A 21,099-nucleotide genomic window follows, 5' to 3' on the forward strand; every position below is an offset into this window, starting at 1 on the left:
GCTAGGTGTCACCCAGTGGGAAGTGGAATTGCTGGCTCCCCTCTGTGTGATATGGGATACTCGGATTCACATCTTCTCTCTGCCTAATTCGGAGCAGGAGTTTGAACATGTTTTACCTCCTGGTAGTGGGCTACAGCAATGGGTTGTTGGGTTTTTTCTTCCTGTAGAAGGTCTTCTGCTCTGCATAAAGTTTTTTGGTATCTATTTTTTTAATCTTTGCTGTGGGATGGTAGGAGCCATTAGCACCATCATTCCTTCTAATTCCTCTGATTGCTCTTGGGTTTGCCAGGTGGCAAGTAAGGAAGTTTATAAGAATTACGAGTTTGTAATTCTAGCCCTCTGCTTTTATTAAAGATGACAATGCAGATTTATTTTTTCTTAATTATTAAGGCTTTTCAAAGCAGTCTTGGGTTTGCTTGGTTGGGGAAATCATTTTACAGAAGTTGAGCAAATAATCATTGCAGGGAATGTCATTGTTCAGAACAAACAAATGCCTAGACTGGCATGAAGAGAAGCTTACCATTTGAACTAGCTTTATCCTTAGACAGGCAGAAGACATTCAGAGAAAATCTAAATGACGTAATGACTTTAAAAATTGTTTCACTGATGGATGAGATTACATTTATATGCTTTTAGTTAGAGGTGGAAAATCAGAACCTTCGCTTGATCAACCAAAAGCAAACGAAAGAGATGAAAACAGTACAATCTAAACTGCAAGGTAAATGTACAAATCTCTTAAAAACTTCTCTATATATGGCATGCTTCTTTATATTCCCTATTAATTTCTGCATCCTCATAACTGAAATATTCTGTGAACTCACAAAGATTTCAGTTAGTATGAATTGACATCAAAGTGACTGTACATGAAGGTGTTAGGCAAGCAATAATTTAATTTTTATTAAAAAGACATGCAGACAAACCACAACTGCGCTTTGTTGGGTGAATGGGTATCTCTGTTATTTAAGAGGTTCTGCAAGTAGTAAGATTTGACTGGATTTATGTCAGATCTTTGCTTTCACTTCTTTATAGCATAGGTAGTCCTAGCACTGTTAAGGAATAGATGAATGTCAGTCTGCAACTGCTTTTTCTAGGAAATGCTCAACTGGGAATCAGAATTCTGACCAGATTTTTTTAATTACTACATTTGACTACAGTGATCCAAAACCTTAATTCAGCCACAGTATCACCAGGTTCCTCTCCAAGTGGATATAGTTAATTTAAAAATCGTAAAATGTAAATATGGGAAAGAGGAATATCCCCTCCAAAGAGCATTATTTTGCATTAATCAAAGTTGAATTTTATTTGCCACCGTGTTGCCTGTTCACCAACTTTCTTAATTCTCTCTGAAGGTTCCCACAGTCCTCTCCATACTTGGTTGACCTGACAACTTACTATCATCTGAAAATCTTGTTAGTTTGCTACCTAGCCCTCATGTCTTGATAATGTATCTCGTGTATATATGTACATACACAGACATTTAGAAATGTGTGTATGTGTGTGTGTGTGTGTGTACACGTACTATGCATAATATATGAAAATATAAATATGTATGAAATACATACATACACAATATGAAGCTTTTAAACTAGGATGCACCTCTCTCTTAATGAGGAAACTGGATTGTTTGGGGGTTTTGCTATTTTTTGATCAGTAGCAATTCTATATACTTCAGCACTTAACAGCTTTAGTCATCATCTCCTAAGAGATCTATTCAAAGGCTTTTCAAGACACTAGGAGTTTGTCAGCTGGTTTTCAACACACATTTACTGATATGCTCAAAAATATTAAGAAATTTATTACCATTTGCAGTGTCCATGCTGGTAACAGGCTATAAATTATGATCATGTGGTACTGTTTTAAACAGTTTACAGGTATGGATAAGGGCCTTTTGTTCCTGGATCTGCCACAGAACTTTTTGTAAACAGGGATGGGCAGCATTGTTTCATATCAGTTTCTGGCAGAATAGTTGTCCCTAAGGATGGATTTCATATTCTCAAGGCAGTTAATCATTTTATGCTTTCACCTTCTCTTCAAGTCCTCCATATATACCCTCTAAGCCTGGTAACTTACTCCTTTATATTTGCTGTAGCACCTGTTACAGATTCTCTCAATATTTTTATCTGAAGGGAAGGCTGCCACATATTTTAACACTATTGTTCTACAGTCTTTCCCATATTATATATCCTGGACCAATCCATAGGTTTAATATCAGTCACAGCAGAATAAAATCAGGTATTTCCACTAGGTTTTCATTCTGTATTAAGTGCATGTTTTATATCTTATTGCTGTGAAATTGTTAAAAGAGTGGGTTTTTTTTTCTTTCCATACTAAAAAAACCAATCTTTAAGAAGTAGAAATGTAGCTCTGGGTTTCTTTTGATATGAGGAGGTATCAGGTAGATTTTTATTCCTGTAACAAATTTTTCATTATCTTTTTGCTAAATTTTAGTTATCTTAAAAAAACCCCAACTTTACACTGCAGAGTAAAAAGACCATAGCATAGCTTGCTGTATCCCATTAACACAAGATTTCTGAATTACTATTCTTCAGAAGCTACAGGCAAGAAATCTGTTACTTCAACACAAAAACCTGGAGAGTGTCAGCGACTAAGCAGTTTGACTTTCGGATGCTTTTCAAACAGAGCAAGAAGTCCTCAACCATCTCCTAAGTTTGAAGAAATAAGCAAGTCTTCATCTAAAGAGTCAGACTACACTGAAGGCAAAAACATGCTAGGTACTTAGTCACCAATACTGTCATTTCACTCTGACACAGGTGGAAAACTAAAATCGACAACTATGTCAGTGTATGCAAACCAACCGTTACTCCCTCCCTCTTTATACTAGTCTCTATTAGTAGGAGGAAACCCTGTTGAGCACCAGGGTCTCCATAATACCACTAATACATTGTTTGGCAGCATGCAGTGGTTGAGGGCTGCTTTGGCTGCAAGGAAGAGAAGTTGTTGTGGCCCAGGTTTGCTCCACAGTAGCCTAAGGAGCTTAATGCTGACAGTCCCCCAGGGAGGGCCGTTACATTTTTATGCCTGTGTAGAGTCTCACCGAAGTCCAGTTTCTGTATGTTTTATCTATGTTGTCACTGGTGTCCCAATGTTAGTTTTATGCCCTAACTCAACCAGATCAACTCAGTAATCTTTCATTAGTATGATCAAGGTCAGAAAAAACAGAAGAGAGTCTCAGGCATCTTTTCACACCATTGTTTTCTGTCCGAAGAAGGAGAAAGCTCCCTGATCAGTTCATACAATATCCCCAACAAGCACTGAAGTCTGGCAATGCCAGCAAATTGGCATGCTGTTATGCTGTTATAAGCATAAGCAAGTCCATTGCAGCTTGCTGCTTCCCTTAAGCAATGAAGAGTCCAGAAAGTAGACTGTTGGTCTGGTCCTTCATTTGATTCCCACAGCACTACTCATGACTTCAGCATTTTCTCCACAGTTAATCATGGTACCCAAAATTGTAAGTTGAGGTCTGTAGAAAATCAGAAACTCAAATAGGTCCTATTAATATTTGGTATATTTATATGACGCCAAGTTCATTATAAAGTTGGGTATGTGTTATTATTTCCATTTTTATAGATGAGGAAATTGACGTAAGAATTTTTTTTTCAAGGGAAAGGATAAGAAATAGAACCCAGATGGAAACAGATCAACTTTTGTGACTTCATTACTTTAATGTGGACTAAATTAAAACCTTTGGCTTATCCAATCCACTTCAACTTCATACAGCTATTTAACAGCTTTCCCAAGTGTCTGCGTAGAAAAGCCCTAGTTCGTGCATCTGTTTTAACTCAGGGGGAGCACATAGGCCTCACTGACATGCTGCAAGCTATAGCGCTCTCTTGCAAAATCAGGTAAAAGTGAACAGCATAAGCAAAGCTATGTTTAATACAGTGTCTTTCCCTAAGCATTTTTCATAAGCCTCTCATGTGTATCTTAAGCATTCACCACTGGGAATACAATAATAGCTTGCAGAAGAAATTTCTGTATATAAACACTGTAGAAATGCTCAGAATACCTGATTTGTTAATGTAAATCTTTTCTGACAAGCTTTTACTAAACTTTAATTTTCCTTAGATTTAATAAAGCAGCTAAATTTATATGCCATCTTAAGCCTTGTTTTGGTTTTTGTTTTGGTTTGGTTTTTTTTCAGACATATCCGGTTTACTTTAAAATATGGCTCCACCCTGCTCAGCTTTACATTTACTGCCATTTTTAGTTTGGCTAGAACTTTGAGTAATGTCTGTTACAGTTTTTTGGCAAACATCGTTGCAATTTCAGTTGCATTCAAAAATTCATAATAAATTTCTTAAGTTCTATTATTTACAATATTCAAAAAACTTGAATGTGCTTACACATTTGAAATGATTACCTACTTACTATTTGCAGATGTGATGACAAAATTCTTTAGCAGTCAAGTTTGCTAAAGTAATTTTCTCATGTTCATTGTATTTCTCCTCTAGAGAAGGATATCCTGGAAACTACCTTTGCTGGTCCTGCACATGAGAGCAATACAGGTCAGAAATCATTGCAACAAAGTTCCTCTGGACCAGAGCAGAACAAAAACGTGAGAACGAGCTGTTCATCCAAAGACATAGACAGCGACATGTCAAAGAACTCCTGCACTACCGGGAGCGACTGGAGCTCAGATGAGGATGGAGGAGAGAATAAAGGACTGAAATCCAGGTGTGCATCAACTCTCTCAAGCCACACATCTGAAGAGAATGCAAGGTACAGTAGAATAGGGAGTGAAATGTATTTGACAGCATCTGATGACAGTAGTTCTCTATTTGAAGAAGAGAGTTTTGGTGTTCAGAGGACTCAGCACAAGAAGTTATACTCCTGGCAGCAAGGGTCCCAAAGAAAAGGCCAGAACAATCCAGGCGGAAAGTGCAACTCCGATTTCACGAGTAAAAAGAAAGACCAAGATAGTTCTTCAGATGAACTGAATAAGAAATTTCAATCTCAGAGGCTGGATTATTCATCCTCATCCAGTGAGGCAAATACCCCAAGTCCAATTTTAACCCCTGCTCTGACACCCAAACACCCAATTCTAGCAACTTCTGCAGGTTCTCAATGCACAGCACCATCAGATTCTCCCTCAAATTTGCCACCTCCAAAGTTACGGACTCCTAATGTGTTTAGTATAAATTCAGCATTAGCAAAGAAACATCTAAGCCAGCCCCAGCTGAGTTCTGACAGGATGTTTGGTAGAAACAGAAATGCCATAAGCATGATACGTCCCTGGAGACCTCAGGAAACAGACATTGATCTGGTGGATGGAGAAGATACTGATATTTTAGAGAAAATGGAGATTGGCTGTGATGCAGGAGTGTTTACCTATGACTGCACTGAAGCACAAAACGCTGAAGCCCAGGAACCTTGTGATACGACAAAAAAGGGTGCTGGCAACAAACCCCCAACCCCTCCATTACATCGATTTCCTTCCTGGGTAAGTGTAATGATAGATACTTTTCCTATGGTGAAACTAACTCCTTTTCACGCTTCTCTTCTATTCTTTTTGTTGCTTCTACCTTTCTCATTCTATTTTTGATGACAAGACAGGACATTACCTTAATTGCAGCTAGGAGGACAAACTCGGAAGCAAATTTGATTTGAAGCACAGCATTTCTACCGTTGAAAAACATGGCCACTATTTTTGTAGAAAAGACCAATTTTTTTCATGTCACATCTAAGTTACATATGTCCTTTTGAGTATATCCAATGAGGTAATGTTTGCGGCTGCATTTATTTATTTATCTTAACACCAACAAAGCCTAAGAGTGCCAGTATCAGCGCGTTCGCTATAACCATTGTACCACTCACAATCTAGACAATTAAGTCGACAGAACACAACAACAGACTATGGAAGTTATTGATCACATTTCGAAGTAAAATTTTAAAGCCATCAATCAGGGAATTAAAGTAGATATTAGTATTTCTTACACAAAATCCAAAATTAACTATGTCTAGACTCACTGATTCTGTAGTTCCACAGTCAGGGGTTTATTAATCATTCAGAGATGAATAATGCATTAATGTAACAGCTTTTCTATATATATATTTTAGTGCATATTTTTTCATTATAGATTTTCTTATTGTGGCACACAAAAGTGTGTTGAAAAGTTGCCTCCATGATGGCATTTCTCTGTTCTCAACATGCAATCTTCCATTAAAAATATTCTCAATGTAGCTTCTTTGGCCCCTGATAATAGTATTTTTAAAAATAAGTTATCTCTAAGGGCAGGCTTTGTGTGAAAAAAGGCTGAAACAGACTATGGGTATGGTGGGTATGCCATATAAAAGAAGGATGCATTTTTCAGCTGCTACTGATGACACCATTTTATCAACCATTTCATCACATGACTAACAGTACTAACACAAAGACTGGGAGGCTATGGAGAGGCTAAACAGAAGAAAAGTAATTGTTGTGTTTTAATTATCTACCATCAAATCCATTCTGCTTATATAGGAAAGCAGAATTTATGCCGTAGCCAAATCTGGTTTAAGGATGTCTGAAGCTTTCACCATGGACTCTCTTAACAAAAGTAAGTGGTTTAGCTGTTCATTGTCTCATGAACAAAAATTCGCTTCTTACAGTGACTTGTAAGGAAGGACCACATGTCCCATGTTCCTCTAAGATACTTTTATGGAGATTTAGTTATCTGCTGTTGAAAACCTAAACAATCATTGGTTATCTTTCCATTGTCTTCTATTATCTTGCCTCTTGACTTTGTGCTGAATTTGTACTTTGTTCACTCCAGTTTTCTTTGCAATTCACTTTGAAGATTCTGTGCCAGGTACCAAGATAAGAGATTATACTTTCAATTTAAAAAGGGTTAGTGGTCATGACTACAATTTACTTATACTCCTTAAAACCATTGTCAATTTCAAAAAGCTATAAATCTCACATCCAAAACAGTTCAGGAGTTAGTTTGTGTTTTATAGCAGTTATACAATGCAAAAAATTACATTAGAATTTGGTTAATTGAGAGGTAAATTAGGAAGGCCATTTATACAATATGTTGCTTTTTTAGGTGCTGTTTCACTAACTTCGTACTCCGTATCCGGATTATATACATCTCTGATATATAAGAACATGACCACTCCTGTCTACACCACTTTGAAAGGGGTAACTATATTACTGTTTAAAGGAAATTTTTAAATACCATTAGGCTTCACATCCAGGAACTTGCTGTTTCACATTTGATGCTACCATGCCAAATGTGTCATAAGATGATGTTTAGAGATCACAGAACCCCAGAAGTAATGGAAATGTCAAATAGCTGGAAAAAAAAAATCAGTGCTGCTTATAAAATGTTACTAGCCCAGGTCAGTTTTTCTTAGGTTCCTTGCTGATTTTTTCCAAAGGCTTGTTAATTATTAAACAGAGCGACATGGTGTTCAATGCCATAGTTAAAAGAGAGAGAGAGTGTGAGTGTGAGTGTGTGTGTGTGTGAGTGTGTGTGAGAGTGTGTGTGTGTGTGTAGAAATGGTTTTGTGTTAGTGCCAAAGCTGTTTACAGTCAGATAGCTAGCAGTAACTTTTCTGGCAGCCTTTTGTGATTTGGAAAGACCCGTGCCTTGAGCTACCTCAGGTTTCTGTTTTAAAGTGTGGGGCTGGTTGAAGATACAGAGGGCAGAGGGAATTTGGTTTTACGTTGGTATGTGTGTGCCAAAACTCACAACCAAAGTAAGAATAGCTTTGAATGTTAAGAAGGCAGCAGAGCTCTGCTACAGTATGAAGGAAATGACTGATACCCTTTATGCAAGGTATCAAAGAATGTTGTGTTAATTTCTGCAGAAAGCAACTCAAATAAGCAACAGCCCATTTATAGATGAGTCATCAGGCTCTGATGAAGACGACAGCTCTCGGTCCAGCTCAAGGACTTCTGAGTCTGATTCTCGAACCAGAAGTGGTCCGGGTAGTCCTCGGGCTATGAAACGAGGTAGGCAAAGACCGTAACAAGGAGTAACTTCCAGGAAGTTTGGAAAAATAGGCAATTTACATGATCTTCTTAGAAACTGATTCCTTCCTTAAACATGCTGTTTAAGGACATCTTAAATCTAGGCTTTTATCTCAGCTATCAAAGCCTAGCTCTATTATTCAAGCAGGAGAAAGGACTGTTACACATGGCTTTCTTTTTATTGCTGTTATTATAGATGTCTTTTCACGGTATTCATCTAGTAGCTGGCTGTTGTCATGAGGAAAAAGTGACTTGTACATTTAAAGCACGAAGCTCTGTTCTATCTATACTGTGTCATGCCAAGGACTTCCTACGACCTTTAGTGGTAGGTAGGTAAAAATGACCTAGAAAAAAGTAATTGCCATCAGAAAAAAAAAAAAAAAAAGGTATATTCAAGTTTATGAAACAAAGTAACAGTTTCACATGATCAGACAGCAGGTGGAAAAGTTCCCTCAACAGAGTATTTGGTTCTGTCATCTCAGGCAATAAAGGACTTACTTCATTTTTACAGCGATTGTCACAAGGTCCTGTGCAAAGATTTAGTTAAAACACTTGAATTGAGTAATGTTCTGTCTTTTGTGGAAGACAAATCTCACAGCTGTACATAATTATGTGTTTTCCATCTGCAGAATGAAAATAATATGCTTCATAACATTGAAAGATACAATGCTTCCTCATGGGGTGACAGTATCAGTGTTACATCCTTGCAAATATTTCTTCACTGGGTAAACCAAGGGAGACTAAGATCTAAGATCCCATTGAGGCCAAGTGTTAAGATTCTTCATTATACATCGCTTTAGAAATGCAAAATAGCATTATTCAGTAGTCTCCGTCATACGTGTTAAAAGCCCAGTTAGCAGGAGCTCCATTCCGTCACACTTGAGCAGGCAGAGAGCCGCTGGTCGGCTAGCAGTTTCCCAGCGCCAGCCAGGCGTGGTGTCGGGCCCTGCTTCCAGGGATGTAGTTACAGTCTTGCTACATCAGTGTGAAAAGGACCCATAGTTCCTGCTTCCCAGCAGCACCATTTTGCGGGGCAAAAACCAGCGCCGTGCCTGCAGACGCATCTCATGTTACATGCTTGCACAGCAGGAAAGGTAAATTAGCTAATTTAATAGCTGGTTTCACTTACAATTTATATCCGTGTCTGTAAAATGGAACCATTTCTTTTGTTCATGCTTTCTTCTCATAAAATAGTCCTTGCATTTTTTCATGCATGGAAACCTTTCTTAACCACAAAACGCACATGTACGTATCTTTGTTGAGATCACATTTTTTAAAAATCTAGGCAGTCACAAATTTCACTAGGCGCATAGTTAGCTTGCTGCATATTTGTTATTAAAGATCTTACATGAGAAGAGAAGAACCCACTCTGAAAGTCCAGGTGGCTTACCAAAGCAATAAATGAGAAAAGCTTTTTTTTTTTTTAAATAAAATTGGCAAATGAATTTGGAAATTAATGAAACAAAGAAACAAGGCATCTTCATTTCAATTTTGGAGAGTAACCTTTCAGAGTAGAACACTAGTCCTTACAAAAGGACATGTTCACATGTTTGAAAATAATTATTTCTATGATGAATAAGGGAGGAGTTTGAATTTTTATTGCTGATTCACTGAAATTGAAAACACAGTGCATTTTTTTTTCCAGGATTAAAGCTAATAAACTCTCAAAAAAATCCTGAAATATGGAGTTCAGATTTTTAGAAAACCTCAGTATAAAAATTCATATTAATCACAAAATAAAGACAGCCACCTACAGCTTCAACATATAGCAGATCTTGAGCATAGCTTCTTAGTACATAAGCATGAGAAATCCAGATTCCACAGCAAATGATAGAAAGGGGAAGGGGAAAGTTGTTTAGTTTAATTAAAGATCCTGTATTCTTTTTCTAGAGAATGAGTATGATGCATGGCACTAACTCCCTCCATAAAAAAGCTGTAGTAATATAACAGAAAGTGACAATATACAGAAGACTTTTATTTGTTGTTTCATTCACAAGTGACTTAAACTCTGTTTAATTATGAAGAAAATGGGATTCAGGTATTAGCACTGTGCTAATAGTTTGATATGCTGATATTTAAAAAAACGGTTGGTTCCTCATGGATTTATGTTGATACTTGTGTTTGCCTGCAGATCCTACTTAGATATTCTTTCTGCATGGATATTCTGAGCTCATTTGTTTCTAATGTAATAAAAAAATATAAATAAACATCTTTCTTCTTTTAACGCAGGTGTGTCTCTGTCTTCTGTGACCTCAGAAAGTGACTACGCTATTCCTCCAGATGCGTATTCAGTAGATACAGACTATTCAGAGCCAGAGCAGAAACTTCCTAAGACCTCTTCCTCATCTAGTGATAATGGAAAAAATGTGAGTACTGAAGTTCTGTGAAGAAGTGTACCTGTGGTGCTATGTGTATATTTATGTTCAAAGGCTGCTACCAAATCTCTATATCCAGTCTTGCTGACTCACAGACTGCCTTATGAGTACAAATAGCTAAATATACCAACCATAAGTTAGCCATGTAAGACTGTAATGATTGAAGGAAAGTCGAGGACAATTCTGAGCTTGCTATATAATGAACAGAAATAGGTAGACAACTCCAGAAGACAATTAAGATATTCCTTTCTAGGAACCAGATCTGGTATCAGATTGCATATGAATACTAAAATCAGCTTAAAATTATTATTTGAATATTCAGGGAAACAGAAGGGCATTCCACTGAAGGAGTTGGAGGCATCAGTAGAAATCTATGTGCAGTAATATGTTTCTATAGTTTTCTCATACAGGGAAAACTTTACGCATCAGAGAAACCATAAGTAGAGCAACATGCGAGGACAGGTCAAAGAAACAAAACCATTGTGGGGCATTGGTCTGTCTCTGGGAGTTAATGGCCTGTGTTAGTAGTTACTGTCTTAACATACAAGTGGATTGACTGCCTGGTGACGAAGATAATTTATTTTAAGCTTTCTTCACAGAGCAAAACTGTGAAATCTGTTTAGTGTACACACTAAAAGTATGTCTGTGTGGAGCTCTGAATTACACTGCTCTGTATCTGCAGGTTAGGCCCTGAAGTTGGGAAAAAATATATATTCACATTGTATTCATTTTGTTCCTTGTTTAATATAAATAATCAGAAAGTAAAATCAGGAATCATCATATTCTTTATTCTTTTGTATAGTTCTGGGCTTACTCTCCTTCATATAGTATATCTATAAGTAGGGATATTAATTAGTTATCCCACGTGCATGGCATTTGTCTTAATTGATGCTTGTAAAAACTTTGTAATTGGACTAGAAAGTCTCATAAAATACTGTAATTATTATTTAGCATGCTTTTAAGTCATTAAAATATCTCTGTGTGTGTGTATTTATACATATCTCTGAGGGGTATAGGTATATATGTGTACCTAACTACTTTTTATCTAACTTCTAAATAACCAGGAACCTTTGGAAAAATCTGGATATCTGTTAAAAATGGGTGGTAAAGTAAAGACCTGGAAACGACGGTGGTTTGTGCTTAAAGGAGGCGAATTACTATACTACAAATCTCCAGTAAGTATATGTAACTTATTTATTTGCTGTTTAATATTCAGTTGTTTTTACTGAGAATCTAGGGCTGCTAGAAGGAAAAGAAATGCATTCCTGGTGTCTGAGCTGTTAAAGAGTGATTCATGACTCAGTCCCTCAAGAGGTGTACAAGGTACTCAATGTCTAACTAGGACGTATTTATCAAGATTAATGTTTAAATGAGTTCTATCATTATTTATTGCTATTTGTTGGTAGATTTAAAATATTCCTTTTCCATTCTTTCCATACAGAGTGATGTCATTCGAAAACCTCAAGGTCAAATTGAGCTAAATGCATGCAGCCACATTGAAAGGGGTGATGGAAAACAAACAATTCAGGTGCCTGCTTTTCTCATCTGTCTTTCAGCGGATATTTATTTCCTCCATCCCCAAAACCACCCCCTTGTTCCAGTCCCTATTGGACTGGAAGTCCAAGTGTGGACTTGGAATTAATCAGTGCCTTTTGTTTGAAACCAAAGGATCATTTCAGTTATAGAAACTCTAGAAAGGACTACACCTAGTCTTGTTTGCATTGCTACAAAGGATAGATAGTCACATATGAGATATAAACAAAGAGAGTGTTCTTGAGGCCAGCCACTAGGGTTGAGAGAAGTTGTTTGAAAGGAGATAAATTGAGTTTTCTCAACTCTGCTGTCCTGGAACTTTTCAGACAAAGCCTTAGACGGCATGGGTCTGTCTGCTCTGCCTGGCCACCAAATGTTTCATTAATGAAAAGTGATTTGGGAAAAATAACCCCCCTAAAGTTGTGAAACTACACTGGGTACTGTATGTTACATCCCCCACACTGTGGGGTCAAATGTATGTTCTTGAAGCTCAAGACTCTTCTGTTACTACGTAGCTGACCACAGAAAAACGAACATACTACTTGACTGCAGATTCTCCCAACATCTTAGAAGAATGGATCAAAGTACTACAGAATGTTCTTAAAATCCAGGCTGCCAGTCCACTTTTCATACAGCCTGAAATCAAGCCAACCATGAAAGGATTACTTACAAAGGTAGGAACACTTTTCTTCCCCCAAACTGCTTTATTCCATATTTCTTAAGAATAGTATCTAGATTAAAATGGCTCTGCAATAAAATAAATACAAGCAAAACAGACATGTATTCGCTTTCACAGTACTTTACAATGTGAACAATGCAGGACTACCAACTCACCTACTTTGGGCAATATTTTTATTCTGGTTGTTTGATTTGATTTGGTTTTCCTTTTTGTCTTTTTAATTTATTAGTTCCCGTGTTGAGTTCTCCATTTGCACTTCAGTGGTACTCTAGTTCAGCACGGTACTTTGACACATGCATGTTTCAGTAGCTAACGGACCTAACTTATTTCAGCGGAGTGCTCTCTTTTTCAGTATTATTCACTGGGAGAGATTATTTCAAGAAAATAAAAATACTGTATGAAAGGAATTTTTCTCTTTCAATTCTTTCATTTCCTCAGCTTCCACTACCTTAGACCTGATCCAAAGCCAAATGAAAAACTCAAATTGGCTTTAGTGGGCTTTGGACCAGCATCTAATGCTTTAATTCTTATGCCCTTAGCAGAGTTATGCAGTTTTAATTATTTGTCTAGTAATGTGGAAAGGAATTTGAGCCAAGGCATTTATTCCCAACATCACCAAAGTTCAGAGATGGTGAAATGTAGTCTTTATTTCTCTGGCTGTGCTTCTTCCTAATGTTCTGTAATTTCAGGTGAAACATGGATATTCCAAAAGAGTTTGGTGTACCCTAGTTGGAAAAATTCTGTATTATTTCCGTAATCAAGAAGACAAGGTAGGTCCCTGACTTGTTTTCTCTGTGAATGGAAGAGAACATGAAGTAGATTGAAGTCTACATGAAGCAGACTTTAAACAATAAATTACAGCTTTATTAAGGTAAAATTGGCCTGGGTAGCACATGCCCATTTTATCTTGATTACCAAACATTTAGACTCCACAGATTGTCAGCTTGGAATATCTATCTAATAGACAGAAATCCAGGGCACGCCCATTGGTCTCCTTCTCCTATGGGACGTGATATGTATTCTGCATCTTCTTATCGCCAGCCAAAGGGGGACACTGATTTGCTGACAGTTCAGGTCTCCCTTTCTGACAGATGTGAGATTCATCAGAAAAGACACGGCTGTCATCTACTTCTGGAAGCTGACCCTTTCTAATGTATGTTTGCAGTGGGCAGTGACTGCAAGTTTCAAGAAGTTAAATGTTCTTTTTATCCCTCAATTGACTTCCAGATCCTGTTCTTTGATATGTCAGGGTACCTCCACAGTGCTGCAAGAAAGGCAAAAAAAAAAAAAAGGCTAACAGGATGCAGAGTTTGCTGCTTTGCAGATGTGTGTCTGGGGGGTGGATCTTTTCCCACTCCCCATCAGAATTATAGAAAAGGATCTCACTGTCTACAACTGATGAGGTGCACAGAAATGGAGATGGAGGATGGCAAGAGAAAGGGAAGAGAAAATTATTTCTGTAACCTAGGGAAAATACTCTTTGAGAAAGAAAAGTAAGAAATGGGATCCAATCAGCTTTAAGTTAACCTCCCAGCATCCCATACCCTGTAGGACACAAGGAGCTAAGAAAGACCAAGACCTGCCTCTTCCACATTGGGCCTGACCTTTAGTTCTCTACCCATACTTCTGAATATTGTCAGTCCTAATATTTCCAGTCATATTTACGTACAGAGACAGGACAAAGGACACCTCCCAGTCATACTTTTCACCTGTCCTTTTGCTCCTAAGGCACTGCATTTTGTCATCAAGAAACATCTTTTTAATGGAGGTGGGTCAGGAACAAAATTTTGGAAATGTCTACGAGAATTCTTGTTAATACCACTGAGGTTATGAATATTTGATTCATACCCTTATTTCTTAGCTCTAGTAAGACTGCTGACACTTGACAAAATGGTAACAGCCCACTGAGCCATTATAACCCATAACAGTTCAAAAAAATACAGAAAATCTCATTTATTACTTCTAATCTAGCCAAATAGTCATACTGGACCCAGTAATCTGTAGTCTCTGTATAAAGCTAGTTATTCCCTTTGTTATCCTTTCCTTTTTTAGCCATTTTTAAACATTCAACTAAACCTTATTTCTAGACCTATACGAGTAAGATAGTAGTAACTATCCATCAAAATGTTTTATTTTAATTACTCTTTAAAGAAGTGTAATACAGGGCTGGGGAATCGAATTACTAGAGTATTACTCTCTAGCTCATCTTACAGAGACATTACAATTAACTTGTATTTTCTCCTTTGAAGAAATCTCTATGTTTATAAAGTATCTGAATTTATACATTTTTACCATTGAAGATTTTGGTGTTTTAGCACGCCCTTTAGAAGCATCTAAGAAGTTTGCTGGATTCTTGTGAATATTTCCCTCACATTTGGAACAAGTTTTGCTGCCGTTTTAAAGCAAAATTGAAACTAATTTGCTAGCTTGTAGTAGAATAAGAATTTGTAAGCAGATTGTAAGCAGAACAAGTATGAAAAGTTTTCCAAAGCTTGTTCATTTCTAATGCTCAACAATTTGCTAATTAAAAACATGTTTGCTGTAGCTGAATGTGACTGTGCGGAAACAAATTACGCAATCTGCAGTGGTTAATACAGTCATGGAGTCCATTTAAGTGGCCTCCTTTCAAAATGGAATTCAAATAAAAAAATCAGCCAGCTGTGATTTAGTTAAACTTAGTGAATAAATTAGTCTTGACTATTTGTATATGAAATGACATCTCTTGATTCTCAGAATTTTATCTTGTTCAAAAAGTTGAATGCTTCAGAAGCACCACAGAAAATACAAATCACCACATGCATCTTTAAGCCTTTCTAGTGAGAGCACTGGAATAAAGAGTCACCACTATGTGATGTTTTCTTCAAAACGATTATATTATTAACTGCTCACTTCATCAAATCACTATTCAAGAAACCCACCTAGATTGAGTCAAACTTGCCAGCTACTCTCCAGTATTGTATTTTCAATTTTTAAACACTATTATTGAGAAGCTAAGAGTCAGCCTCATATACTTTTCATCATTGTGGATATTTCAAGACAACTTCAGGCTTACACTTGAGTGTGGCACAAATAAGATGCTAGTTACTGTAGTGCCCAACCATCCTTCTACTAAAGGGAAACATCCCTCTCTTTCTGCTGAATCACTAAGCATTGCTAGACATCACAAACAATACAGAAACAACAGCATGCTGTATTGGTGTTTGTTGTGCCTTCCTGTTGATAATGACTATGAAATAATTACTTCTGTGAAAATTTCCTTTGGAATGGCTTTTCATATAAAATATTTCCTGATAAATGATCATAGCTACATATACAACTTAAGACTTAAGTACTGTGATCTATCAGACTGAAGAATGAAACCAGCTGAGAAGGTCTACCACACAAAAAATTTACCTTGTGAATTTATAGCATGAACAAAACAGATACATCAACACTACGCTGCTGTCCTTTGAAATGATAAGATTAGGCTTGACCCAGGGAAGTTTTGCTTGGAACCAGGTGTGGAAACTCTGAAGAATTACTTCTCTCGCCCTAACAGACATTTATTGCATTAACTAGGTATAGAAGCAGACCTGGAAAAGAATTTTTTAAAATCTCACTTTCAGACTTTGGCACATACCATTCTCCTGCTGCTGTCTGCAATAGCTGGCTTATCTGACATTCCTTGGCAGGACTGAAAATTAATAAATACAAATGGGTATTGATGGTAGTTCATGTTTTTCTTTCTATTTGTAGAATTAGAAATATAAAATTAGTGTGCACTGAAGCAACTATTTGCTCTCTCACCACTTCTGATATTTACTTTTAGTTTCCTCTTGGTCAAATCAAGCTTTTTGAGGCGAAGGTTGAAGAAGTTGATAGATCATGCGATTCTGATGAAGACTATGAGGCTAGTGGTCGCAGTTTATTATCAACACATTACACTGTTGTTATCCACCCCAAAGATCAAGGACCCACTTATCTTCTTATAGGATCCAAACATGAGAAGGTAATAAAAGGACTTTTTTATTGAGTTTCAGTAACACGTCTATGAGTATGGTGCTGTGATACGAATATTTGTTAAAGAGGAGGAGAAGGAGGGGCACCTACAAGTCATCTGGCTTGTAGTTTGGTATAAGAAGTGAGGAGAAGGTCCTGCTTCATTAACATCGATCAGAGTTTTTCTGCAAACCAATGCTATCGTAGGTAATCCTTTTTAAAATAGGTGAAAATAAGCAGGCTTGCCTACATAAGGAGGTGGTGCAGAATATCAAATATGCTGTAATTGGAGAATTTTGCTCATATTACACTAACTTGTAGACAGACCTGTAGCAGACCTTCCTGAGAGGTTCTGGGATACTGTTATCCATTTACACTGATACGACTAACAGTAAGGAAGACTGCCCTACTGAAGTGAAGGAGAAATGAGAGGTACGGTTAAAACCATTTTTATTATTATTGCTTCATTGTTCGCAAGTAATCTTGTAAGCCTCGTTTTGCTTTCTGGCATTATCCCCAGGTTAGCAGGATCTGGCAGTGATAACAAGGCACTTAGGTTAGCTTTCTGAAGAGGAAAGGAAGAATGCCCTGATAATTAGCCATGATTTCTGAGGGTAAAAGACTTCAGAAGAGAGCCCTGTCCAACATAGAGACCGTGAATACAGGTGTATTCAAACAAAGGCAAACTCCTTTGGGCTTCAACAGGAGCCTATGGCAGTGTCCCAAGTTAAGAGCAAAATCTTGGTGAAGCAGCTCCTTCCAACATGGAATGAGTGAGCTGCTATGTGTTTTTCTGCTTTAGGACATGTGGTGTTATCATCTGACCGTTGCAGCTGGAAGTACCAGTGTAAATGTTGGATCTGAGTTTGAACAACTTATTTGCAAATTATTACATATGGAAGGCGATGCCAGTAAGTTTGTTTTTGTTTCAACATGCTAATCTTCTAACACTTATTTACTGAATGTACTTAGGAACTGAATTAATTGCAAAACCTACATATTTTATCTGTTTAGCTTCTCAGATTTGGAGACATCCTACCCTTTGCCACAGCAAAGAAGGAATTGCTTCTCCTCTTACAACATTGCCATCAGAAGCCTTGCAAACTGAAGCAATTAAATTATTTAAGGTAAAACCATAGCAGATGCCTTTTTTATTAACTGACTATTTTAACTCTTAGCTAAAGAATGACTATTAGTTGGCTTACTAGAGATGTTCAACAGATAAGGAAAAAGAAAAGAGAAGTTTACTCTTACCTTTAGTGGAAGTAACTAATGGACAGTAGCAGAATGTCCCCATATTATCTCACCAAAGAGTATCACTTCCAATGTAAAGAGATCACTTTTAGCTGTCAGGGCACAGTTTAGACTTCAACTTTTGACCTTTCTACTGAGGTTATTGATAAAGTGCAAGTTCGTCGAAAAATCCACAGCCATCATGGATGTAATAATTTTGTCATGAAGTTTGTAAGTACCTAACAGCATGCATGGATCTCTGTATTCAGAGAACTGTATCTGAAATATTATTTTTTCGATTTGATTTCAGGAAGAATAAATGGTAGGCAAAAGTTTTGTTGTAGATATATTTAAATCAGCTACAAGACATTTTAAAAATTGGGAAAAAAACAAAGCAAAGTTTAAGTTTAAGCAAGTCATGGATTATTTCAAATTGAGACAGAAGGCAGAGACTCTACTGCTCTTTTTAATAAAAAGAAAACCTTTTCTTCGTATAAAGTAGCTATTCTTAAAAGACTGATTAGGTATTCTAGTAATATAAATAGAGAAAATATTACAGAGTAAAATTATTGAAAGTATTTCACAACAGGTTTTTTAATTCACTTTTAAAGATTTTCATATACCTTTAAAAATACACATATGTATATCTCCCAGTAGTAGTGAAAAGGCTGTATGATTAAGAGACACATAATGGTTCATAATTGCTGTGCTGCAGCTAGTTTCTTGAGAATTTCTGTATGCCGGTAAGATCTTATATCCTTCCCAGTGAAAGGCCAGATAGGTGTATGCTGCAATGCCATTAACCTTCTTTCTCCTCTCTCCTGCCCTCACCCAGGTAAAACGTCTCCTGAACATTAACTAATAGCCAGGCTATAAAGTCTATTTCAGAGACAAAATAAAATCTTGTTTTTCCTTCTTCTGTACATTGTGAAATAAATTACAAGTTGGAAGGCATGGAGCTTGGATAAATGAACTTTCTCCACAGAACTTACACAAGTCTAAAGACCAAATTCCCTGAAGCATCAACTCTCTGGAGAATTTTGATGTAATGGTTTGGATCTAGAAAGGAATTCAAGACAAGCACCATATATTCAGTCACAGCCACTTGTAGGCAAACTTTCCCACTTGTTTCTCTGAAATGTTTGAAGCACTTTAAAGAAATACATCCATCTTATTTTCTGCAGTCCTGCAGCATGCAGATTTGAAAGGGAATGTACTTCTCTGATAAAAATAAATGTATATCTATTTGGAAATCGCTTTCTGAAATGCATTTCAGACCTAATTTAAAACACAGACACGTGCCTAAAATAAATAAATAAGAGATTACTTGTATGACCTTTATTGAAAATTTGTCTAAATATCAGTTTAAAAGTCAGGTAGGGAATTGATTTAGAAACAGATCAAGTCATGTTTCAGTTATTCCATTGCTGATAAAAATTAGTCCTGTGCATCCACATATTTTCAGATAGACTAGAAACAGATTGGGCTTCCATCCATTTCTGGTATTTTGCTTGTATACCTTGAAAATTCACGAAGTATTATATAGAGTAAATGCAATGAGGGATATGTAAGCTTTCTTCTAATACAGCACAACAAATGCTTAACACCTGGCTTTCCTAAGACAGTACTGAGGATAGGAAAGCTTATACTTACCCACAGTAAAAATACCAGTGCAAGCCAGGATGTAAAACAAATGGCTCTAAGTTATGGTTTTCTCAGCTGTGTGTATTCTGCCATGTTGTGCACACTACTCGCACAAGCATTTTACACTGGCCGCCACTGGGAGCTGCACACCTTGTATTTTAAAGTCCTGCACAGGGATAAGCTATGTTCAGCATGTCCTTAAACTCACCTACCCACCACAACTGTTGCAACTCCTGCTAGAGCTCACTCCATTAGATATGGAGTGAAAAGTGTGTTTTTAAGAGGTGTTTTTATCTTAAGTCTCTCTGTATAGCTTTTCATCCATTCTGGCCCCTTTTCCCCCCTTTTTGCAGGGCCAGCAGGGTTTCTTAGTCTACTGGTAAACTGACTAATTGTGACAGCAATTATAGCACACTTTTGTTACACAGAACATCTGAAAGATTTGTTGGAGCTTTTTGTATGCAAACTCACTTGTTTATTATTTTATATCTAGACCTGCCAGTTGTTTATAAATGCTGCAGTTGACTCTCCTGCCATTGACTACCATGTATCTTTGGCCCAAAGTGCTTTGCAGATCTGCCTCACACATCCTGAACTTCAAAATGAGATCTGTTGTCAGCTTATTAAACAGACTAGACGTCGACATCCACAAAACCAGGCAGGACCGATACAGGTAACTGGTACCTATTTCAACAGCACAGACTGTTTAGAGTGGTAAAGGGGCTCCACACTTCTGTAGCATTTGCTTACTTAAAATCAGATAAAAACCTGAAATAATATCTTATTACTAATGTGTCTTCCTGAAACAGAGCTGATGCTATCCTCCATCAAAGTACTTTTTTTTGATGACAGGGTATATCTGTGCCTCTGCTGTTTTTAAAGGCTGGACATACAATGGGCTATCTTCAAGTAAAGTGTTAAGTAAGACATCATGTATAGAACCTAATTCTCTTTTACTGCATCTTTCCTAAGAGAGGGGCTGCATCAGGAAGCTTGGTGGGCTAAACCACATGGCAGATGTCTGTATAGCCTGAGTGTGAAGAAAAGCTGTAGTGCCATGTTGTGGATATGGCCAGTATGGTATGTGTGCATCGCTAAGACATCCACAAAGCTTTTATAACAGACATAGCACATTCACGTCAATTAGCACACACTGAAGTTACATAGGGCTGATGGAATTTAAACTAACCATAATCCGTCTCTGGTACTTTCGTACCACTGGCAAGGCCTTCCCTCTGATACAGGGGAATAAACTGTTGCTATCATAATCCACTGGCATGATTTTTAAGGGTTAACACATTCAGTAAAATGTTTGTAGCCTCACAATATTTTTTTAAGGCCTAAATTCATGCTCTAGTCTCCCACACGTGCTTCTACTGCAGCGTCTTCCTGAAACAGAGCTGATGCTATCCTCCATCAAAGTACAGGTATTTGATCAAAGGGAATATCTGTGCCTGTGCTGTCAAATTTCTATTTAATACCAGGCAGGTCAGATAAATCAAGACAGAAAAACCCCATTTTCTAAATTTCAGTATGACGCATTGATATAATTGTGAGAAAAGTAGTTGCAACATTAGTAAGTGTATATCTGGAGTACATGAGAGCGGTCTGTATTAAGTGAAGTCTATGGATACATATTTAGCAATGAAAATACACCAAAATATTGAATAATTGTTTTTTCA

At 37.1% G+C, this 21,099-nt stretch overlaps 1 protein-coding gene across 1 annotated transcript in view; it reads left to right on the forward strand.

Annotated features, from left to right (window-relative positions):
- PLEKHH2 (pleckstrin homology, MyTH4 and FERM domain containing H2) overlaps positions 1 to 21,099 on the forward strand; it is a 50,911-nt gene that overhangs the window by 17,501 nt on the left and 12,311 nt on the right. The window contains exons 5-19 of the mRNA XM_082306312.1: positions 637 to 718; positions 2,550 to 2,732; positions 4,473 to 5,461; positions 6,482 to 6,557; positions 7,047 to 7,141; positions 7,813 to 7,957; positions 10,205 to 10,341; positions 11,415 to 11,525; positions 11,792 to 11,878; positions 12,399 to 12,557; positions 13,252 to 13,332; positions 16,371 to 16,550; positions 17,343 to 17,451; positions 17,555 to 17,667; positions 19,911 to 20,090. Coding sequence (XP_082162438.1) covers positions 637 to 718; positions 2,550 to 2,732; positions 4,473 to 5,461; positions 6,482 to 6,557; positions 7,047 to 7,141; positions 7,813 to 7,957; positions 10,205 to 10,341; positions 11,415 to 11,525; positions 11,792 to 11,878; positions 12,399 to 12,557; positions 13,252 to 13,332; positions 16,371 to 16,550; positions 17,343 to 17,451; positions 17,555 to 17,667; positions 19,911 to 20,090 — 2,727 coding nt within the window. The remainder of the gene's footprint in view (positions 1 to 636; positions 719 to 2,549; positions 2,733 to 4,472; positions 5,462 to 6,481; positions 6,558 to 7,046; positions 7,142 to 7,812; positions 7,958 to 10,204; positions 10,342 to 11,414; positions 11,526 to 11,791; positions 11,879 to 12,398; positions 12,558 to 13,251; positions 13,333 to 16,370; positions 16,551 to 17,342; positions 17,452 to 17,554; positions 17,668 to 19,910; positions 20,091 to 21,099) is intronic.

This window comes from Platalea leucorodia (assembly GCF_965183815.1).
Source record: "Platalea leucorodia genome assembly, chromosome: 3".
Classification (NCBI taxonomy): domain Eukaryota; kingdom Metazoa; phylum Chordata; class Aves; order Pelecaniformes; family Threskiornithidae; genus Platalea; species Platalea leucorodia.